Source organism: Physella acuta, unplaced genomic scaffold, assembly GCF_028476545.2.
Source record: "Physella acuta isolate Inbredline_101_S28 unplaced genomic scaffold, ASM2847654v3 ptg000575l, whole genome shotgun sequence".
Classification (NCBI taxonomy): domain Eukaryota; kingdom Metazoa; phylum Mollusca; class Gastropoda; family Physidae; genus Physella; species Physella acuta.
Genome location: NW_026732094.1, coordinates 270,177 through 291,047, shown reverse-complemented (window position 1 = coordinate 291,047; position 20,871 = coordinate 270,177). Strand labels below are relative to the sequence as shown.

Genomic DNA, 20,871 nt, shown 5'->3' with positions numbered 1-20,871 from the left:
TTGTGAGTTCTTTAAGCTTAAACTTAAAATTAGGCTGTGAATTATTGTTAATATTGTGGTTTTACAATTACATTTTTTCAAAAAAACAATGTAAGGACAATCTTCATGGAAATATTTCAGCCACTAAACGTAGATGCTGTTTGGACTGTGATATTTGGAGTGTCATCAAGTAAACCAATGCATATTTTGTCTAGAGAGGCAATAGACTTGTGTCCAGATGCTGCTCTGGTGCTTTTGGCAATGATCAGATGCATGATCAATGAGGTTTGTTTCAGTAACAATAGTTTTTCTAAACAAATAATGGCTTGTATAGAATAAATGACAAAAACTGCTAGTGTTGCCTAAGTTTACTCATAAATCTAGTAAAAAAACATGAAAAAAATAGCCACACAGCTCATAGGCTATTACCAGAGGTTCATCTTAACCCTTCAGAATCGCTAAACACATTTTCACTTATTATTACAAGTATTGTTTTTTTTTGTACTTTAAAAGTTGATTACTTGCACTAAACTCAATATATATATATGTTAAAATTAAAAAGAAGTATTTAAAGTGTGATTTTAAAAATCTTTTAAGTAGAAATTTAATTTTAATCAAAATATATATATAATTTTCTCCCAATCTTTAAATTATTTATCTATTAAACTGTTTAGATGGATTCTTCAAGCCTACCTTCCAGCATAGAGAATGATTACCCAGTGACAGTGATCCAGTTCCTGATGTTTTTGTACCACAACTTATCTGAGTTCCAGTCTGTATGCTCCTCCTCTGACTTTGTCACAGCTTTGGTGGCCACTCTGTTTCCTACCTCCATAGGGGACATTGACAGTGATGTCACCACACCTAATGAAGAGTTCAAGGTAGCTGTGTTTGTTGTTCCCTCAATAGGTAGATACATTAATTTAAGTATTCTTTAAAAAATGAACTTTAGTAACGTTAATTAAGTTATTGTTTCATTTATTTATTTTAGCCATTCCCTGAATCTGACTCCTTAGTGGTTGTCAAGCTTCCTAACAAAGAATGTTCAGGTATTTTTAAACATTTGTTCATGTGCATTTTACAATTAAAACAAAAGCTAATTAATTTATCAGTATATAGGTAGTATGTAAAATTAAATGCCGGTAGTAGCTATGCTGAAAAGTGCATGGTGTAAAAAAATGTGATAAAAAATAATGCAATGATACAGTATTATAATAAATTTTTTTTCAATCTTACAGGCTTCCTTACTGGCCACCCTGTTCGCAGGCTCATTATTGACTTTATCCGTACCATAGTCATTGACAGCTTGTCTCAAATGCCAAGTGGAAAATCTGCCTCTGTCCTTGATCTTGTGTTGGATGTTAGTCAAACTTTTTTTTACATCTTCTAATTCCTACAATTTATTATTGGAGCACATAGAAAATTATATTTTTCATAGTATTTTTTAAGCATAAATTTTGTTATATCAAATTTATAAAAAAATGAATAAAGAAAGCAAATGGAAACATAATAATAACACTGTTCATTTAATTTAAATATCAAAACCTTAATCAAAGTGATATTAACATAACGCTTTCCATTTAATAGATTTATTTATTAAATAAGTTTAACAATCCCTTAAAAAAGTTAAGTATTTTTAGAAAATATCTTTGTATAAGATAAGGGAACATGTTTCAATTTACAAGTAACATTTTTTATTGATTTTCTCCAGGCTACTCCAGAACATGCCAGTCGAGCCCAGCAGAAAGAATTTCAAACTGAAATGCTAAAAATTTTGATGGATCACCTGCTTGCTGCAGACATTCTGTTAGGTGACCAAGCAGCACTGCCTTTGATGTCTGGGAGCAGCTACAGCCACATGGCTACAAATGTCTTTTACTTTGCTAGTCGTGTTGTTGACAAGATGTGGCATGGTAAGATTTGCTTTCAGATTGCCATGTTTTACCAGTCCTGACCTTTAAACAGATTTCACTGCCAAGTTAAGTCTTTTATTTGTTAAACAGATAATATGGTCACGTATATTGGTAAAAAACTTTATTGTACATTTTTATTTCACTTCGAGCATGCTTTATTTCCAGGTGTATTTACAAGAGAACCACAGGATGTGTTTGATTTCTTAAGCAAACTGATTTCTCAAGCAAAGAGAAAATGTAAGCATCCTTATAAACCAAAATTTTGTTATAGTTTGAAATGTCAATTTTTATTCCCAATTTTCTAATTCTTAAAAATTACACAAGATTAGCAGGTTATTTATTTTAGTCTCAAGTTGAAATTAGAAGTAAATGAAAGTAAACTTAAACTGCAGTTTAGATTTCTATAACAATTTTTTAAAATTTTCATTATCGCTTTATATTTTGATGACCATTCAATGAATTCTTTTTCTTTCTTTATCAGCTACAGGCATCTCATTAGATCCAATCTACAAATGCTTGAATCGGACCATTCTGTTCCAGTTGTCCCGACCCATAGATTCTCTAGCAAGCCAAGCAAGTGTTCTTGATGCACTCCACTTACTCACAAATAATAGAAATTTGATCTTTGGTCCTGGTAACCACGACAATGAGTTTTTAGGATGCCTATGCTATTGCTTGCTTCAGTTGACAGAGGATCCTGAATCAAGGTATGATTCCTTAACATAGTTGTAACTTCATCTTGACTTAATACTATATTCTTTCCATATACATTGAAGGCATTTTATTTTTCTCAAACCTTTATACAGTGGTGCTAACTTGAGTGAAACCAAGCCAAGGACCACAACCTGGCATGTCAATCCAGAAATGACCCAAGGAATAGACATCTTAGGCACTCAGAGTGAGGGACTAGATAGCAAATCTGGCACATTCAACCCTGATCTCAAGCAGGGTATGCATCTGGTTTCTTCTGCTGCTAAAAGAGTGTGGGATGAGCTCTACGTTTTCAAGAAACCGGTTTGTATTTTTTTCTAAAACTTTTTTTTTGTTTCATTAAAAGGACAATTGCTGTTTTTGATGAGAAAAAAAAAATGTTCATGTTTATTTGATGTTATGTGTTATTTATTAATAGTTACAGTATACTGTTATTTTTTTCTTTGTCTTTTCCAGGCTTTGGAAGAACTGTTTAGAACTCAGCTCAACAACAGTGCCCCTTCAAAAACCATTGTGTCACCTGATATCAATGCTGTCAGGTAAACCTGGAAAGAATTTAATCTTTTGTGAAAGAAATAGCTACTTCAAGTAATTTGACAGGCAACACTATTTTTTTGGAGCAATCATTAAACCAAATTATCATGTATCATGATTTTAATTTAATAATATACAAGATAAAAAATAAGTTATTGGACTGTAGTCACATGTAAAGACAAGCATGTTTAATCTAGCCTAATGTGTGCAGTGGTAAATAGCTCTAGTTTTAATCATCTTTTTTATTGAGTCCTCTGTTTTTTTATTTTACAATTAGTTTTGATGTACGAAAGTAATAGTCAATTACTTTACTAAGCTAACATTAAGGGCAGATTTTTTTAGACAACAATTATAACTTAATTTTATTTGAAAATTAAACTGCTTTCAGCAGCTTACTAAGTTTTTTTCTTAAAAATGTTTTTATTACTTTGAAGAAAACATTTTTAAAATTCTTATTCCTAAGCTATATTAAATTAAAAAATTATCATTATAATATTTATATTAAATTCCTAACCTGCAATAGAAAAAAAAATCAGGAATTTAATCATATTATTTAAAATATTAAATATTTGGGAAGTTATGTAAATTCATAAATACTAGATACTAGTGAGAAATTTTGTTTTTATAAAAAAAATATTTCAAAATAATTGTTGATAAATTAACTGTTATTAAGATTTGTTACTTATGCATTAGAGTAAAAGCTTTGAAACTTATATTTCAGGTTGTTAATCCAAGAGAGTGCATCAAAGATTTGGGTTAGTTATGCTGAAAATGAGCGTAAATCCTCTTTCCTCCAGATAGAAAAACTACAGAACCAAATTCAGTCTGTAAGTACTTGTTGCATATTTGTTTAACTCAAGTCAAGAATTATTATTACATTCAACCACAATTCTTTCAATTGCTGATGCTATTGTTTAATGCAGCCACTGAATGGTGTTCCTTAATTTTAGAAAAGGCTGTTTTACAAGCCACTATTTTTTTGCTTTTTTTAACTCTGATGCCTAGGCTTTTTACAACACAACTAAAAATAGCAGCTCTGGCAATATCCTGACCTAGATATAGATATATGAATAAAAACTTGGATTCAGCAAAACAATGGAGTATAAAGAGAAAATATTCTAAAATTCTAGTTAAAGTTTTTTTTTTTAGCTAAACCATAGAAAATACGTAAAGACTTAACATTGATTTTGTGTAAAGTGGTACCTGTTGTATCAAAATAGAATCCAGCACAAAAAGTGGGCTGAAAATATAATCTTAAATTTTTTTGAAGAAACTTCAAAAAGTTGGAAGTGGAGTCAGCGGAGTTTTGCGTTTAGCATCCAGGAAAAGTAAGAAGGATTTGCCTTTGAAGTCATCACCAATTTCCAATGTTCATGTTAATGTAAGTCCATTTTTAATTGAAAATGTACATATGATGTTGGTATTTGCAGTATTTTTCAGAACAAAATTAAAACCACAAAATATGGAACTAATTTACTTATCCCAAAATAAATACAATAAATTGTGGACCTCTATAATACTTTCATATATATTGTTTCCTATTTTAATCTAAGAGCATTAAATATAGACTGTTTTATGGTATGTTTGAAGATCTGAAGGTTTGTAGTTAATATGTCTTTGTATCTTTGTATGTTATCTGGTCTGTTTGTTGGATGAACAAGTGGATGCCATTATAAAACTTTAAAAATATAACCTTTGACTTTTAATGCAGGACTTCCTTCAAGCCACCATTAGCCATGTGGTCCTTGTAAAAAATGTTGTGCTATTCCAGCATGAGCAATATTTACAGGTAAAAACTTTCTATATGCAAAACTCAATTCAAATTCATGTAGTTGTAATTTTTTAAGTTATCCTAATGAAATGTAATACAAGAGAAGTTTAAAAACCACTTCCTATTCTGTGGTAAGCTGAATATGATCAGATTTGTTTCTGGTATAAAAACTTGATAATATGTCACAATAATATGTAAATAATATTGAAATAAAAATAAGTAAACTGGAACTTGATTTATTGCAGACCCAAAAGCACTTTGAAAAATATTTACTGGATGACTGGAAGCAAGTTGAGAAAGAGCTGCTCAGAGTTAGAAGTTTGTGGGGACCCCAGACTGGGTCAAAGCTTGACAAAATGGTGCTGGACGTCACAGAAGGTAAGACTTGCTTTGTGGGTTTTGCTGGCTGGATATTACAAGAAAACATTTTTACAATTGTGTATGGCATATAAAAAAGACATAAGAAAGTAACAACTGTTCATCTCTTTCTGTGTTTAACCAACATACTTTGTGTTACTACAGGTCCATTTAGAATGCGCAAAAAGATGATGAAAAATGATGTGTTTTATGTTCACTATCCATACAGACCAAATCTGGAAGACAGTGTAAGTTTTATGTTGTTGTTTTTTTGTTGTAAATAAGAGCTTAGATTGTTTATAAAATTTAAAAATATTAAATCACAAAAATGATATAACACTAACCTACTGCCTAGAAACACACAGAAAAGTTGCTGCAATTAACATGAGCTCAAATCTTGGTCATTCAAGAAAACATCAATTAATTCATTAAACTCACTGAATAAGATGGGATTACATCACATGTTGCCATTCAGCTCTACACTACTGTACAATAATTGAAATGGACTGATCAATGTTTAAAAAATATTGTTTTACAAAAGGGGATCGTTAGGATTTAAATTATCATCAAAGGGTGTTTGTTAAACTAATTGTACTGCACTATTTTTACAGCCATTGAAATACAAGGTTGCTATAAGCAATGACAGCAAAAAGTATTATGAACATTTTTGGCCTCAAGGTATTTTGTGTAAGGAGGAAGTACCCATTCAGAAAACATCAGATGTGGATTTAATGAATAACTGCACAGACTACAGCAACAGCTCACCTGATGGTTAGTCTTTTTTATACTTTACTTTATGAAAGGTTAAGAATTTGCTAATACTATGAACTGGCAATATCCACATTAGGTATCACACGGTTAGAAAAGGAAGTTTACGTTATTTTATCAGATTTCTAGAGAAGTAAATTCATAATAAATAAATAACATCTGGAAAGGCTTAAATTAGATTAATTATAAATGAACATCAAATGGGAGAATTTAATTACATCTGCAAATTTCTTTTAATAAATGTATTCTATAATTTCAGATCTTGAAAAAAAACCATGTTTAATTATTTGATGAACTAAAAATACGTTGATAAATTATGATACTATGATTGTCATTAGGAGATTTGGTCATAAATTATTTTATTTAAAATGTAAATCGCAACAACTTCACATAAAGACACTTGTATTAATTTATTTTCTTTCCTTTACAGATGTGAACAGCCTTAAAAAGTTACTTCCAAAGGCAAAAGGTTTTAAAAGTGTTGGTGATGATGATGACACAGATGACTTGAACAATCCTGATCTGGAAAGGTTGGAGGAAACTGCTGAAAGATCAGAGAACACAGTGGAGCATTCAGAGAGTGAAGGTCAAGGTGACAGCCAGAATGATACCAGCTTGGATGTTCCATCTTCACCCACTACTAAAGCTGACAACCAAACCATTCTCCACTTTATTGGTGAAAAAGAAAGGGTAAATACTTTTTTGTCTGAGTTATCTTTTGTTTTTCTGTCCATCTATATTTTTACTGGCTTCCAGTGTCCTTTTTTTTTTCATTAGTTCTAAGTAAAATTAAAAACTTAAATTAAAAATATTTTGTAAGTAACAATTCCCTTTTTGTTGTGTTTTATCCGACCAAAACAAACTCACCTCAGCTTGTAATGTGAACATCATAAAATGTAATATTAATTACATAAAGTTAATAATTTAAAGGAAGTTTGCATAAACGGAAACAATGTTAAAAAACCTACACAAATATTCTAACATAGGAATGTAGCTATTTGGAACTCCAGAAACACTTAGGCTAAACTAGAAAATATTTAAAATAAAATATTTAGGCTAAGAGCTTCAAAGTTTCTCATTTGTTTTTAAAATTTATTTATATTTATGTATTGCTTTCGTAATTCATTAACTAATTTCTATTTGTTGATCATCATTTCAGATCAGTCATATGTTCAGGTGTGCAAGGATTCAAGGACTAGATACTGCAGAGGGATTGTTGTTGTTTGGCAAAGAACATTTCTATGTCATAGATGGCTTTACCCTTCTCAGAACCAAAGAAATAAAAGATATAGACTCATTGCCATACGAGTACGTCAAAACTTAAGATTTATGATTATAATAGTTTCATATTTATCTAACAATTTCTATCTTTTTGCAGAAAGTTTGATGTTATATTAGATAAACCTGCTATGAATAATTCCTTAGAAATGAGTTCTTAAATGCTCTCTACATTGTTACTGCTAATTTAAGCTATTCAGTAAATGTTTTTTTGTCTTTAAAAAAATCTGAACAAAATGGAAATATTTGATTTTTTTTAAACAGAATTCATGATCCAATTATTCCAAAATCTACAATGGGCACAGGAAGTTATCTAAAGCGAATGTAAGTTCTGATTCTTTGTATGGTATTTTTCTTCCACTAATTTCATTTTATATAAATACATTTTCTTTTTATTAAAGTAGATCTATGTTGCCCCTAAGTGGGTGTAAGTTTTTCTTTTTCTTTAAGAAATGATTATTTAAGGCAACATTTTCCTTTTTATTATAATAGGTACAGCAGATTTGCCTATGATGACATCAGAGAAGTCCATAAGAGACGCTACCTGTTACAGCCCATAGCTATAGAGGTTTTCTCTGGTGATGGCAGAAACCACCTGCTGGCATTCCCTAGGAAAATCAGAAATAAAGTCATGACCAAGTAAGGATTTGTTCCGCATCATGCTGAACATGTTCAATTCATTTACTTTTTTTTACTTTTATAGTATTATATGATATTGGCTAAAGTAATTTTTTTAGATTCTTGTAGTAGACTGCATGCGTGAATTATTTTTATTCATAAAAATTTCTATTGTTTCAGATTTCTGTCTGTTGCCACAGCTATGACGGATAATGCCCAGCACTCAGTGTCTGGCCAAAGACAAAATGCTAAAGTTGAAACTGGGTGAATACAATTTATTTGCTTTATATTGTTTTGGGCACATTAGCCAGAGCAGCTGGGGCTACAAATGTTAGTTTATGAATGCCAGGTTGGCTTCAGTTTTATGAACTGGTTCAACTTTTTGATGGCTCACAAAATTCATTTCACAAATATGAATTATTGACAACCATGGCATATTCTATATTTTGGTTGCTCTTCAAAACTTATAGATTATTTCACTTTGATAGCATTTATTTTCTTGTTTTTCTAAGCACTTTCATCATTTGCCAACTTTGCTTCATATAAGTGATTTAACCCTTTTTTGGCTACACCAGTTTGTATAATTTCAGCTAGAAAAATTAAACATCCAGTGGCTAATGCACCTATAATTATAAAATCATTGACATATCTTAAGTAACTGATTGATTTATTGTATATGTAGAACTGAATTACATACCTATCTAGAACTTGATTACAAACTACATTTGTCTCTTTATAGAGGTGGAATCATCAGCAATTTAATTGGAGAGAAATCAGTCACACAGAGATGGGAAGTAAGGACACATGAACATTTTTCTTTTTTTTTAATAAAAATAAAATTACAATATTAGCAGTATTTTTCTTCCTGTTGCTCTTTTTTAACTTAGTTTTATTAATTATTTTCATAATTATTTTATTTCCTGACATCCAGAAAGGAGAAATAAGCAATTTCCAGTACCTGATGCATTTAAACACATTAGCAGGCAGATCTTACAATGACCTTATGCAGTATCCTGTTTTTCCTTGGATTATTGCTAACTATGATGCAGAGGTAATTTTGTAAACAAATTTTAACACTTTATTATTTAAAAGCAAATTTTTAAACATTTCTTGTTCAACATATGGTCTACATCAACATAAACTTGACCAAATAATAATTTAGAAACTTTGTCTAGTTTTGGATTATATTAAAAAAATCCATTTGAAGCTTTCAAATGTTGATGTGTATCCAACTTGTTCAGGAACTTGACCTGTCAAAAGCTTCAAACTTTCGTGACCTTTCTAAACCAATGGGAGCTCAAACTCCTGTACGGCTGCAGCAGTTTCAGAAGAGATACAATGAATGGGATGATCCTCAAGGTACAGCAATTTTATGTTTACTGTTTATTTTTTAAAATATGTGGTTGAGGAATTAAATATTTGTGTTTAATTCAAGCAACTACTATTTAACAACAGCAGTAAATTAATTCAGTTAACTCTTTCTATTTTATTTTTACAAGTGATGTATGAATTCTGTAGTTTCTAAAAGTTGAATTTTATAAGTAAATTAAAATTTATGGATAAATAAGTATTTAATGGATATATAAATATACAAGTAAGAAATGTTTACAATTAATATTATTTTAAAGTAGCATTAGATGCGTGCAATATCTTCATCATATATTACTGTTTCTAAATATTAATTATAAACAAATACTTCTGTTAGCCATGCTTGATACTTGTGATGTTTACTTACATTAATGTATCAATGAAAAGCAAAATGATAAGATAAAAAAAACTTTTGAATCTCTTTGAGTGTGCAGAGTTTTAATGTAAAATGATTATCTCAGGTGAAACACCACCATACCACTATGGAACACACTACTCATCTGCTATGATTGTTGCATCTTATCTTGTACGCATGGAACCTTTCACTCAGCATTTTCTCAAACTCCAGGCAAGTCTATTTTATTTACTCTTTGATTAGTTTGTCACCTTAAAAAGGTACTAAGTGAACAGATACATTTTATTGCAAAACAATTAGCATTTTGGTATTCTATTGAATATTCTAAATATTTTAATATTGTAACTGTGATTTATTTTCAGGGTGGACACTTTGATTTGGCTGACAGAATGTTTCACAGTGTCAAAGAAAACTGGTTATCAGCATCTAAAAATAACATGGCAGATGTGAAAGAATTGATCCCAGAATTTTTTTATCTTCCAGATTTTCTCCTAAACAAAAACAATTTTGATTTAGGTTAGTTAAAGAAAACAACATTCTATTTACAATCCTAAAGATGTTTAGAAATTGTTATTTTGGTGTAATATATCGTTTGTTAACTTTTCATGTCTTTGTTTTGTGTCCAGGAGTAAAACAAAATGGAGTTTCTCTGGGTGATGTTTTACTTCCTCCTTGGGCAAAAGGGGATCCAAGAGAATTCATCAGAGTCCATAGACAGGTATAGTGTGCTTTATACACAAAAAGAAAAAAATGTCAGGAAAAATTAAGTATAGTAAATTCTGATAAAAATCACCCACTGCTTGCCATTCTATGGAAACTTCCAAATTAACTCAAGCAAATTTTTATTACCTTTTTAAAACAATAACTTTTTTTAGATTAGAATAAAAATCTCACAAATTCAAGCTTTAAAATGTTCTTGCGATTAGCACCAATAAAAGAAAAATATCCCATATATTAAGGCTTTAGAATGTTCTTGATATTCCAATACAAAAAAATCTCCCATGTATTCAGGCTTTAGAGTGTTCTTGATATTCCAATCCAATAAAAATCTCCCATGTATTCAGGATTTAGAATGTTCTTGATATTCCAATACAAAAAAATCTCCCATGTATTCAGGCTTTAGAGTGTTCTTGATATTCCAATCCAATAAAAATCTCCCATGTATTCAGGCTTTAGAGTGTTCTTGATATTCCAATCCAATAAAAATCTCCCATGTATTCAGGCTTTAGAGTGTGACTACGTCAGTGCACACCTCCATGAGTGGATTGACCTTATATTTGGATACAAGCAATGTGGCCAGCCTGCCGTGGAAGCTGTCAATGTTTTCCATCATTTGTTCTATGAAGGCAATGTTGATATCTACAGCATTGATGACCCACTCAAGAAAAATGCCACCATTGGATTCATCAATAATTTTGGTCAGATTCCAAAACAGGTTAGTTTTTTATATTAATTTCTGACACTTAAAAAGAGTTATGAACATATACTTGAGTTTTTAAAAGGACTAAATAAATAAAATTAGGTCTTTATATTTACATTTTTAAGATGTAATTTGTTGATTAACATTTTTATAATTTGGAATTCCAACAATTATTTTCTTTAAAGTTGTTCAAGCGACCACATCCACAAAAGAGAAATAACATTCCGATCAACACCTTATTCTTCCATCATGTTGACAACCTCAAACCAACAATGCAACCAATTAAAGGTTTGTATTTTCTGTGTAACATTTTACTTTAACGAGCTTAAGCAATCTCCCATGCCATAAAAATTAATTTATGTAAATATTTTATCTAGAACTGTAGGTACTAAACATGAATTTCTTCTTTCACCTAGAACTGAAGGGTGCAGTAGGACAGATTCACCACCTGGACAAATACCTGTTAGCTGTGGAACAAAATAAAGTTCTCATATCACCTGGCCACACCCGCTACCTGGCGTGGGGCTTCTCTGATCTCAGCATTAGAATTGGATCCTATGAATCTGAGAAGGTGAGATTTTCAATTAGATATTTGTTTCAAAGCTAATTTGCCTTGTGGTTTTGCTTATTAGTATTATATCCACCTGCTCTTATTTCTAAAAAAAAAAGGACTTGTATATTGTTATGTAAAATTTAAATTTTCAAAGTTCCTTTAAAGGTCAATACAATGCATACTGATTATTCTTTTTGATAAATAAACAAAATGTAACAAAACATTTCTTCTTTTGTCAAATTTAGACAATTCTGGTGTTTGAAGGTCTGGACAATGGAGAAATTCTATGTGCTTCTTGTCCCAATGATAAAATTTTTATTACTGGAGGAACCAGCTGTGTAAGAACTTTTCGTTCACACCTTATGATCTGTAGATACATCAAGGAGAGTTCCTATGTTTTGTCTGACTTGCATTTGAAATGGTTTACTTTTCAGGTGGTCAATGTGTGGGAGTATTCCAACAAAGAACGTAAAGCCACACTGAAGCAGCCGCTGTACGGCCATACAGAACCAGTGACCTGCCTGACATCATCAGCTGCCTACAGCTTGATTGTGAGTGGCTCGCGTGACAAGACCTGCATCCTGTGGGACCTGAGCAGGCTGGTGTATGTGCACCAGCTGCGGGGACACGTTGCGCCTGTTGCTGCGGTGGCAATCAATGAACTCACAGTAAGATTACAGCTGTCTTGTTCTAGCTTTGTTAGACACAACATGACAACACAAGAAGTGCTACTTACTGGCTGGAATAATTTTAGTTTCCATGCTGTGAAAAGACTCACCTCTTTTAATATAGAAAATAATTGTAAATGAAAGCTTATGTAACATAAGTTATGGAACAATATGGTTAATTTTTAAAGTAATGCTTCATTAATCAAAAGAAAAAAATACTCTAAATTGTGGTTAGCAGAAAGTAACTTTTTTTCATTGAAAAGTCATGAGTTTTACTACTCAAATTATGAATTAGACAAGCAATAAAAAAAATACTGTTTAGAAGGCTCTGAATGTGGTTTAAAAAATGCAGTTATGTGAGTACTTATAAAAAAAAAAATTGAAAAAGAAAAATTCAAACTCGGCTGGAAATCTGCATATAGTAAAAAGACTCAGACCAACATTAAATAAAAAGTTGTGTTAGTTTTAAATTAATTTATCTGAAAAAACAGTTTTTATTAATTTCTGTTTAATACATGTATGTGGACTAGTTGAAAAGCTAAAAATATGTCTGTTTAACCCAGGGTGATATCGCAACTTGTGCCGGTACATTTCTCCATGTGTGGAATGTCAATGGGGAGGCTATAGCCAGTGTCAACACATCCACAGGCAGGAACCAGCAGATCTTTTGTGTCTGTTTTTCACAGGTAAATCAAGGTCACCTGCATGTAAATGAATTTTAAGACTTTTACAGCAGCTTTTTGAACATTTTACTTTGAAAATTATTTTCAGTTAAAATTGTTCTTAAAAAATAACAATCCTTTTAAGTTCAGCATGCCAGTGTTTCAATCCCTAAAACACTTAAGTCCAAGATACATTTCTAGCTGTTTAAATAAAGATTTGATAAAAATGTTTTAAAATTCCAGATGAATGAATGGGACATCCAAAATGTTGTTTTAACCGGAAGCAGTGATGGGGTAGTCAGGGTGAGTTCATGTTTTATATGCATTGTTAAAGTTAGTTGTTACAGTGATGATCATTAACATTTACATTTGACTCTAGAGGACAGTATAACATATATTCCATTACAATTGTTTTCTTTAGATGTGGAGTGTCGAGTATGTTCAAGTTCCAAAAGAACCCACCACGTTTGCTAAAGATTCCACAGATGGTTCAAAAGATGAATCTGTTTCCCCCAACTCAAGGGCCTCCAACAAAAAGTCTCGCCACAGCTCGTATGAAGGTTACATGGGTAGGAGAAAACTCTCAAGGCACGAGTCCTGTGATAGCTACAGTGATGGTAAACCTGCTGTTGACATGCTCAAAGATTTCAAAGACCCAGATTTTCTTGCCACTAGAGACTGCGACTTGGGCTCGTCTGAGGAACAGGACAGTCCTTTTGCTAAACGGTTGAGGGATGAGGACAGTGATGCATCATGGGACAAGCGAAAAAGTGGGTTTGACTTTACTATGAGTGCAACAAGTAGTTCCAGTGAACTTTACAAGGGGTCGGAGGATGTGAGTGATAGAGCGGAGACTGACAGCTCTTGTGTTAAACCTGGCTCCCATTCAGTGGACACAGATTCTGATATGGCTGACCAAGGCAGGAGGGAACTCATGTCACAGACTTCTGGCTATGATGAGACTTGTAGTGAGGCTGGGTTAGAGGTTAGTGTCTAAGTTATGCTGGGTTAGAGGTTAGTGTCTAAGTTATGCTGGGTTAGAGGTTAGTGTCTAAGTTATGCTGGGTTAGAGGTTAGTGTCTAAGTTATGCTGGGTTAGAGGTTAGTGTCTAAGTTATGCTGGGTTAGAGGTTAGTGTCTAAAGTTATGCTGGGTTAGAGGTTAGTGTCTGAAGTTTTTGTCTTTTGTTTAGACTTGTAGTGAGGCTGGGTTAGAGGTTAGTGTCTGAAGTTTTAGTCTTTTGTTTAGACTTGTAGTGAGGCTGGGTTAGAGGTTAGTGTCTGAAGTTTTTGTCTTTTGTTTAGAGTGAGGCTGGGTTAGAGGTTAGTGTCTAAAGTTTTAGTCTTTTGTTTAGTAGACTTCTAGTTAGAGGCTAGTGTCTGAAGTTTTAGTTATTTTTTGTTTTAATGCCTGTTATGTATCATGCATCAGACTTATAATTCCAGTCACCTAAAATATTTTTTAAGAAGACGACTGGGTTCATTGTATTTAAACTAGAGCTTTTTAAAATGATAGACACAGAACTAAATGATCATTAGACAAGCTGAAAGAACTGCCCCTAGCTAACAAGCAATCAGATGCTCTCCTGCTTGACCATGTCCCCTCATCAGGGATATATTTGTCATGGATTTGTTTCACATTTCAGGTTACAGATCCCAAACCTTCAACAGCTTCTACAGAGGGGGACAAAGTTTTCAGCCACAGCGAGTCCTCTGAGGTGGAGACCAGTGAGACAAACGCCAAGAAAACCACAAACACTGCCATAGAGGACATGAAGAAATACAAACCAATTGGAAAACATTCACTCAGAGAAGGTGAGGAGAGTTTGAAGTTTTTGGATGTTAAAATATTTTGTAGTTGATTGTTAATTTTACAGTAAAATACAGTCTTCTAAGAAATACAATACTGATACAAACAGGATATGGAGCCATTTCATTACATAAAATATTTAAATTATCTGATTCTGGTTGTTCTATAACAGGGGTCCCCAAACAACGGCCTGCTGCACTTGAAATTTGTATATTTTTCTATATAAATTAAATTTTGTTGGGGGGGGGGGGGGGGGCTCTTCTCTGGAAGAAATTCTGGCCCCCTGAACTGATATTTGATAGTTAATGCAGCCTTCAGGCTGAAAAATTTGGAGACCCCTGTTCTATAACAATGAACTATATAGAACTGACTAAAACACTAGCATATGTTGGACTTCTTTTTATTTTATTTTAATTTTTTTTCAATGTCCAGGTTTTTGCTGGCAGAGACAGCTTGTGTTCCGCAGTAAACTGACCATGCACACAGCTTTTGAGAGAAAGGACAATAAAGAACCAGCAGCGGTCACTGCTATTGCACTGTCCAGGTTTGTGCAAGTGGATGGCCATCATACTTAGGATTAACATGAATAGTTTCGTATTATGCTGGATGTATTTTATTTTTGGCCAGAAATATTTAGTAAGATTTAACATGTTTAAACTGATTTCCCCAGAGATCATAAAACAGTGTATGTGGGCGACATCAAGGGGAGAATCTGGAACTGGACCGTCACTAGCCAGCCTGGAAGAGTTGTTGCTGACCACTGGATCAAGGATGATGGAGCTGAATCATGTCCAACTTGTGGGGTCAAGTTTTCATTCTCTGAGAGAAAACATCACTGTAGGAACTGTGGGAATGTCTTTTGTTCCAAGTGAGTATCTGCTCTGTTTAGGAACTTTGGGGGGGGGGGGTGTCTTTTGCTCCAAGTGAGTATCTGCTCTGTTTAGAAACTAGGGTTGTCTTTTGCTCCAAGTGAGTATCTGCTCTGTTTAGGAACTTTGGGGTGTCTTTTTGCTCAGAGTGAGTATCTGCCCTGTTTAGGAACTGTGGGACTGTAGGTGACTGAAATGATATGTAATGGAAAACAGCTCAACGGAAAATTCGCATCACAAAAAAGTGCGAAAGAACATTTTTGGTTTTTCTAAAATTGAGCTTTTATAAACATTTGCAAAGAATGACCACTCGACAAATGTAGCATTATAAAACATTTTTCAATGAAATATGACAAAAGAAATGTGTATTATTAATAGTTAGTTTGTATTTGCGCATATTTCTGTTTGCTCGGTTTCTCCAAGTTGATTTCTTATTTTTTAAGACTGACCAAAATCTAAATTTCAATTTTTGAATTATCATGTTATAACTGATTTCATGGAAATCTCTATAGTGTTGTTCATAGTAAATTTTATCCCACTGCACCTCTTCACTCATCAATGAAGCTTGAAGCACCCCCTCCCTCTCCCTAATGATTTATGTCTGAAATTTTGTTCATTTCTGTATAGGTGGTCAGTAGCACTTTTGTTTGACAAATGTTTTGATGTTTTCTTAGACTGGTGTGAAATATGATCTGATGTTTTGATGTTTTCTTAGACTGATGTGAAATATGATCTGATGTTTTGAATGATCTCCAGGTGCAGTTGCTTTGAGACAGAGATCAAAAGGCTGAGGATATTAAAACCTGTGCGAGTGTGTCAGGCATGCTACAACATTGTCAAAGCCCAACAAGCCTCAATGTTATAACATTGTCAAAGCCCAACAAGCCTCAATGTTATAACATAGTCAAAGTCCATCAAGCCTTGGTGTTATAACATTGTCAATCAAGCCTCTGAAAATATCACAGCCCAATAGACAACAGTAGACCAGTTTTGTATCCTGTTTAGTCACTGTTTAGAGCTGCACCAGATTGTTTTAACACACCCTTGTTAGAAGTAAAAAAATGTTTGCTTGTGTGTGCTAGTTGATGATGAGAGCGTTTGCCTGTAGCTATTGATTTTAAACTGTTCTATAATTCCAGTTGATTGCAGGCAGAGTCAGTGTTCGTTGAAAAAACAATTTTTTTAATGCTTTGATATTCATCTATAAAGTGTATGTTCTCGCATATATATTTGAGAACAAGGTACTTCCCCTTGAATCAACTCACAACGATGTGTTTGTTATAAATGTGCCCCTAGTGGGAAGAATTGAAAACATGGACTGGTATAGCTATATATTGACCTGTAGCAAGATTTATATTCTGAATATGTTCTACTTACATGTAGCGAAAAAAATGTTCTGGATATGTTCTACTTACATGTAGCAAAAAATGTTCTGGATATGTTCTACTTACATGTAGCAAAAAATGTTCTGAATATGTTCTACTTACATGTAGCAAAGAAATGTTCTGGGTGTTTTTACTTACATGTAGAAAGTAAGTGTTCTGGATCTGTTCTATTTACATGTAGCAAGAATTGCTTGAGGATATTTGCAGGTAAAAATTAAGTCTTTCTAAAAGAGTAGGTAGCAATTCTAATGAATTGTTCTTTCTAGTCATTTTTAATCAAATCTTTATTTACATTCCCTGTATCACTAACTCAGTATTAATATCCTAAACTTATGTTTGTATTTTATCCCTTTTTAATATAACTAACCCTTGATTAAAACTGAGAAATGTAACATATATATTTTAGTTTGTCTATATAACACACTTTATTAGTCAGAACGTGTGTATTAATCAAAATTTATAAAGGTGACTTACCCACTGAGGATGGAAGGTTTTCTTATTTTTTATATTTATTTTCTTATTCTTTATATTTAGTTTTTGTAATTGTTTTTGTTACCTTAAATCCTGATATAGAATTAAAAGACAGGAATTTCTTTTATGAGATCGTTAATTTCCATGATAATTTTGTCTTTGTAAGTTATAACAATTTATTTTATGTTCGTTTTTCATAATCCTTGTAAAATATATTCTCTCATAATATTGTGTTTTCTCATAATATGAAGATTTTTATGTCAAGTAGAGTTTGACAAATGTAATCAATAATTCCCTCTTTGGTAAGGTTAACTTTTAGTGAGATTAAATATTTATTGATATTTAGAGAAAAATCTCATTGCAAGGTGTGTTTAGGAAATGTTATTAATGTGTGTATATATGTTCATATTTTAATATATTATTTGTATTAATTTTGTGCATAATTATATTGTTAAATTATTGACATGGCTTATTTATTATATATTTTTTAAATTATCCAACAAAATCAACAGCTTCAAATTTCTCATTCCTAAATTTTAAAAATCTTCTGATTGTTTTTAGGGGTGCTGGGTAGCCATAATGATCATTGCTTGAACATTATGGCCACAATAAATACAATAATTATATTAAAGTACAAAATTAATTTAGCTGATGAATTGTCAAGAAAATAATATTTTAAGGTACTTCAGTTATCAAAATATATAGTCCCCAAACATCCCACTAAATTAGACATTTGTTGTTTTTGAATGATGGTATTTTTATGTCATTACTTGAATGTATTCAATGAGAATCCACATAAAATATGGCCTGCACTGTGGGCTTACATCTGATTGACAATGTTGAATGCAGGTACAGAAAAGTGTCAGCTGTTTGATGGTGATAGGATACACAACCCTTTAACACGAATTTTGTGTTAAGAAATAACGGATCAGTGGACTGTGCAGTTGTTCCATAATAAAAATGTTTAAATGTTAGTTAGGCCAATGCCTGCTCATGCAGGTGAAACATCAAGTTTGTATTTAGTACTTTATAGTTTTATACATTAATATCTATATTCAATGTCAGTATTATTTTCTCAGTTGTTTGTTCATAAAAAACCACTTTGTCTAGAGGTTTACAAATACTGACATTCTGTGCATAGCTTTAGTGGTAAATCAATTGTAATGTTGTATTCTGCTTCAAATGTCAGGTTATGTTAACTTGTGTAGATCCCATAATTAAATTTGAACTCATCAATTCAAGCTTGCCTGCCGAACTCATTAGCAATCAGTGTACAATCTTCACCTCGTTGAGAAATCAATTTTTACTTACTGAAGAAAAATGTATACATCAATATAATTATTTTGGAAAAACACTTAGAAATAATTTTTTTTGTCCTAATTTTTTTTCTCCCTATATTTGTGTGATAAATGAGTGATTAGTGATTTGGTTTTATATTTGTTTATTTGATAAAATATTCAGAAATTATTTCTTAAAATTTCAGATTTTTAATTTCTTAAGACAAGAGTTAATAGGAAGAGACTTTAAATGTTTTGCATTCCATTTTTAGATTTAATTCATTTAAAAACATTTTCAAAGTATGGCCTAATTGTTTGATCTATTTTTTTTTGTTTTTTCCTTAATCCCGTATATGCCATATCTGTACATTCCACCCACATTTTACACTTGCTTCAAATATATTTCGCGCTAACAATTCAAGGAAATATATTAAAAATGGACTCAATCTGTTGCCAACTATTTTAAAATGTCTTAAATTATTCGTCTACCCAATTTAAAAGTAATTGTAAATTATTTAATTTGGCTTATTAAATAGTAAATAGTGAACTGCTTCTAAAGTATAAGCATGCAATAAATTAAACTCTCTTGTCCAAAAATTGAGCTACAATGAACTGCACCAAGTGTCTTTTCATCTTATACCAGACTTGAAATGTGTTAATTTTCACTCTCCAGAAACAATTTAACTGTCAGTCTCTTATTTTATTTTTATTATATTTTTTCTACACATTTTTTTTTCTTGTGAATGTTTCTGTGATCTGTGCCAATAGTTCCCATGAACATCTTCCTATCCCACGCTGGATCTACCAATATTCAGTAGCACAATCATTACTTCAGACATCCAGTAGCACAATCATTACTTCAGACATCCAGTAGCACAATCATTACTTCAGACATCCAGTAGCACAATCATTACTTCAGACATCCAGCTTGACCAGTGATTGAATCCATGTTTTTGTTTTCTGATGTTTTTGTTTATTCAATCCACGGATTTTACAGGTTTTCCATTTTTGCTCTACACTGATGATGATGATGATAATTTTCTTTGCTTGTCTTGTCAACTTTGAAACAGCTGATTACACAGTGTATTCAACATTGGTTATTTCCCTTACTCTGCCACCCCAAGTTAGTGTGGCTGCAGTTTAGATTGGCTTCAGTTTTTATATCATCAGAGAAATAACCCTCAGCTCATTCTGCTATTGACACAAGAGTTAACAGGGTATTCAGAAAATATGTTTTATAACTTAGGTTTCTCTTTGTTTTAAACAAAATACTTCTCTTGGTTGATAAAATGATATGAGAATTTTCTTTTTGTCTTTTAAAAAAATAATTTTTTAAAGTGTGTTGGCTCTTTTAGTTTTAGCTAGATGTGTATCTCAGGGTTGACTGAAAATAAAGGGGGACAACTAAGGTTATCTCCCTTAGCTAGCTCAAGTTATTTTTACTACTACTGCTTGCTATATTTTAAACTATCATATAAAACTTGTGGTAAAGTTGATCTTACCTAGTTTAAACAGGTGGATGTATATATATATATATATATATATATATATATATATATATATATATATATATATATATATATATATATATATATATATATATATATATATATATATATATATATATATATATATATATATATATATATATATAAAGTAATTTATGTATACACATACACCACACTCATTTAAATGAATAAATTGTTAGTAAGGCTCTATTCATATCTTAATCTGCTATATTTAATTTCTTCTATGTTTGGTCCATGTTGTGTTTTGAAAACTTATCATTGGTACAAAAGGAAAGAAAATAGTATTGGTTAAGTAAAAGTAATTTTTGTGATAACTGTATATTTGAAGTGCATTTGTTTCACTATGTGGCTGTACTTAAAGATTGCTTATCATGGTAGTTAAAATTATCACTTCTAGTTTAAGTATTTGATGTTTTATCTTATTTGTAGTCGGACTTATACATATTTGATGTAATTGGATACATTTGTCTAAGCTACTGTTTTGTTTTTACAGCTAGAGTTCTATAGATAATTGTATCTTATTGCTAAGATCATTCATATTGAAGTACATGTGCAATAAAACGTCCCTTATTTCCA

At 31.8% G+C, this 20,871-nt stretch overlaps 1 protein-coding gene across 2 annotated transcripts in view; it reads left to right on the top strand.

The window, feature by feature from the left end:
- Nucleotides 1-20,871, top strand: part of LOC131946907 (WD repeat and FYVE domain-containing protein 3) — a 35,920-nt gene extending 15,049 nt beyond the window's left edge. For both annotated transcript variants that reach the window (XM_059307915.1, XM_059307916.1), the window contains 38 exons: nt 121-264; nt 654-860; nt 971-1,028; nt 1,218-1,339; nt 1,691-1,892; nt 2,058-2,129; nt 2,374-2,599; nt 2,699-2,906; nt 3,060-3,142; nt 3,859-3,964; nt 4,408-4,518; nt 4,849-4,926; nt 5,154-5,286; nt 5,431-5,513; nt 5,877-6,036; nt 6,464-6,723; nt 7,193-7,341; nt 7,576-7,635; nt 7,804-7,950; nt 8,110-8,193; nt 8,669-8,723; nt 8,861-8,980; nt 9,171-9,288; nt 9,759-9,865; nt 10,015-10,168; nt 10,279-10,370; nt 10,875-11,087; nt 11,258-11,360; nt 11,489-11,643; nt 11,871-11,963; nt 12,060-12,293; nt 12,857-12,979; nt 13,199-13,258; nt 13,377-13,940; nt 14,601-14,769; nt 15,197-15,308; nt 15,435-15,632; nt 16,390-20,871. In XM_059307915.1, coding sequence (XP_059163898.1) covers nt 121-264; nt 654-860; nt 971-1,028; nt 1,218-1,339; nt 1,691-1,892; nt 2,058-2,129; nt 2,374-2,599; nt 2,699-2,906; nt 3,060-3,142; nt 3,859-3,964; nt 4,408-4,518; nt 4,849-4,926; nt 5,154-5,286; nt 5,431-5,513; nt 5,877-6,036; nt 6,464-6,723; nt 7,193-7,341; nt 7,576-7,635; nt 7,804-7,950; nt 8,110-8,193; nt 8,669-8,723; nt 8,861-8,980; nt 9,171-9,288; nt 9,759-9,865; nt 10,015-10,168; nt 10,279-10,370; nt 10,875-11,087; nt 11,258-11,360; nt 11,489-11,643; nt 11,871-11,963; nt 12,060-12,293; nt 12,857-12,979; nt 13,199-13,258; nt 13,377-13,940; nt 14,601-14,769; nt 15,197-15,308; nt 15,435-15,632; nt 16,390-16,498 — 5,472 coding nt within the window. In that variant the 3' untranslated portion in view covers nt 16,499-20,871. The remainder of the gene's footprint in view (nt 1-120; nt 265-653; nt 861-970; nt 1,029-1,217; nt 1,340-1,690; nt 1,893-2,057; nt 2,130-2,373; nt 2,600-2,698; nt 2,907-3,059; nt 3,143-3,858; nt 3,965-4,407; nt 4,519-4,848; nt 4,927-5,153; nt 5,287-5,430; nt 5,514-5,876; nt 6,037-6,463; nt 6,724-7,192; nt 7,342-7,575; nt 7,636-7,803; nt 7,951-8,109; nt 8,194-8,668; nt 8,724-8,860; nt 8,981-9,170; nt 9,289-9,758; nt 9,866-10,014; nt 10,169-10,278; nt 10,371-10,874; nt 11,088-11,257; nt 11,361-11,488; nt 11,644-11,870; nt 11,964-12,059; nt 12,294-12,856; nt 12,980-13,198; nt 13,259-13,376; nt 13,941-14,600; nt 14,770-15,196; nt 15,309-15,434; nt 15,633-16,389) is intronic.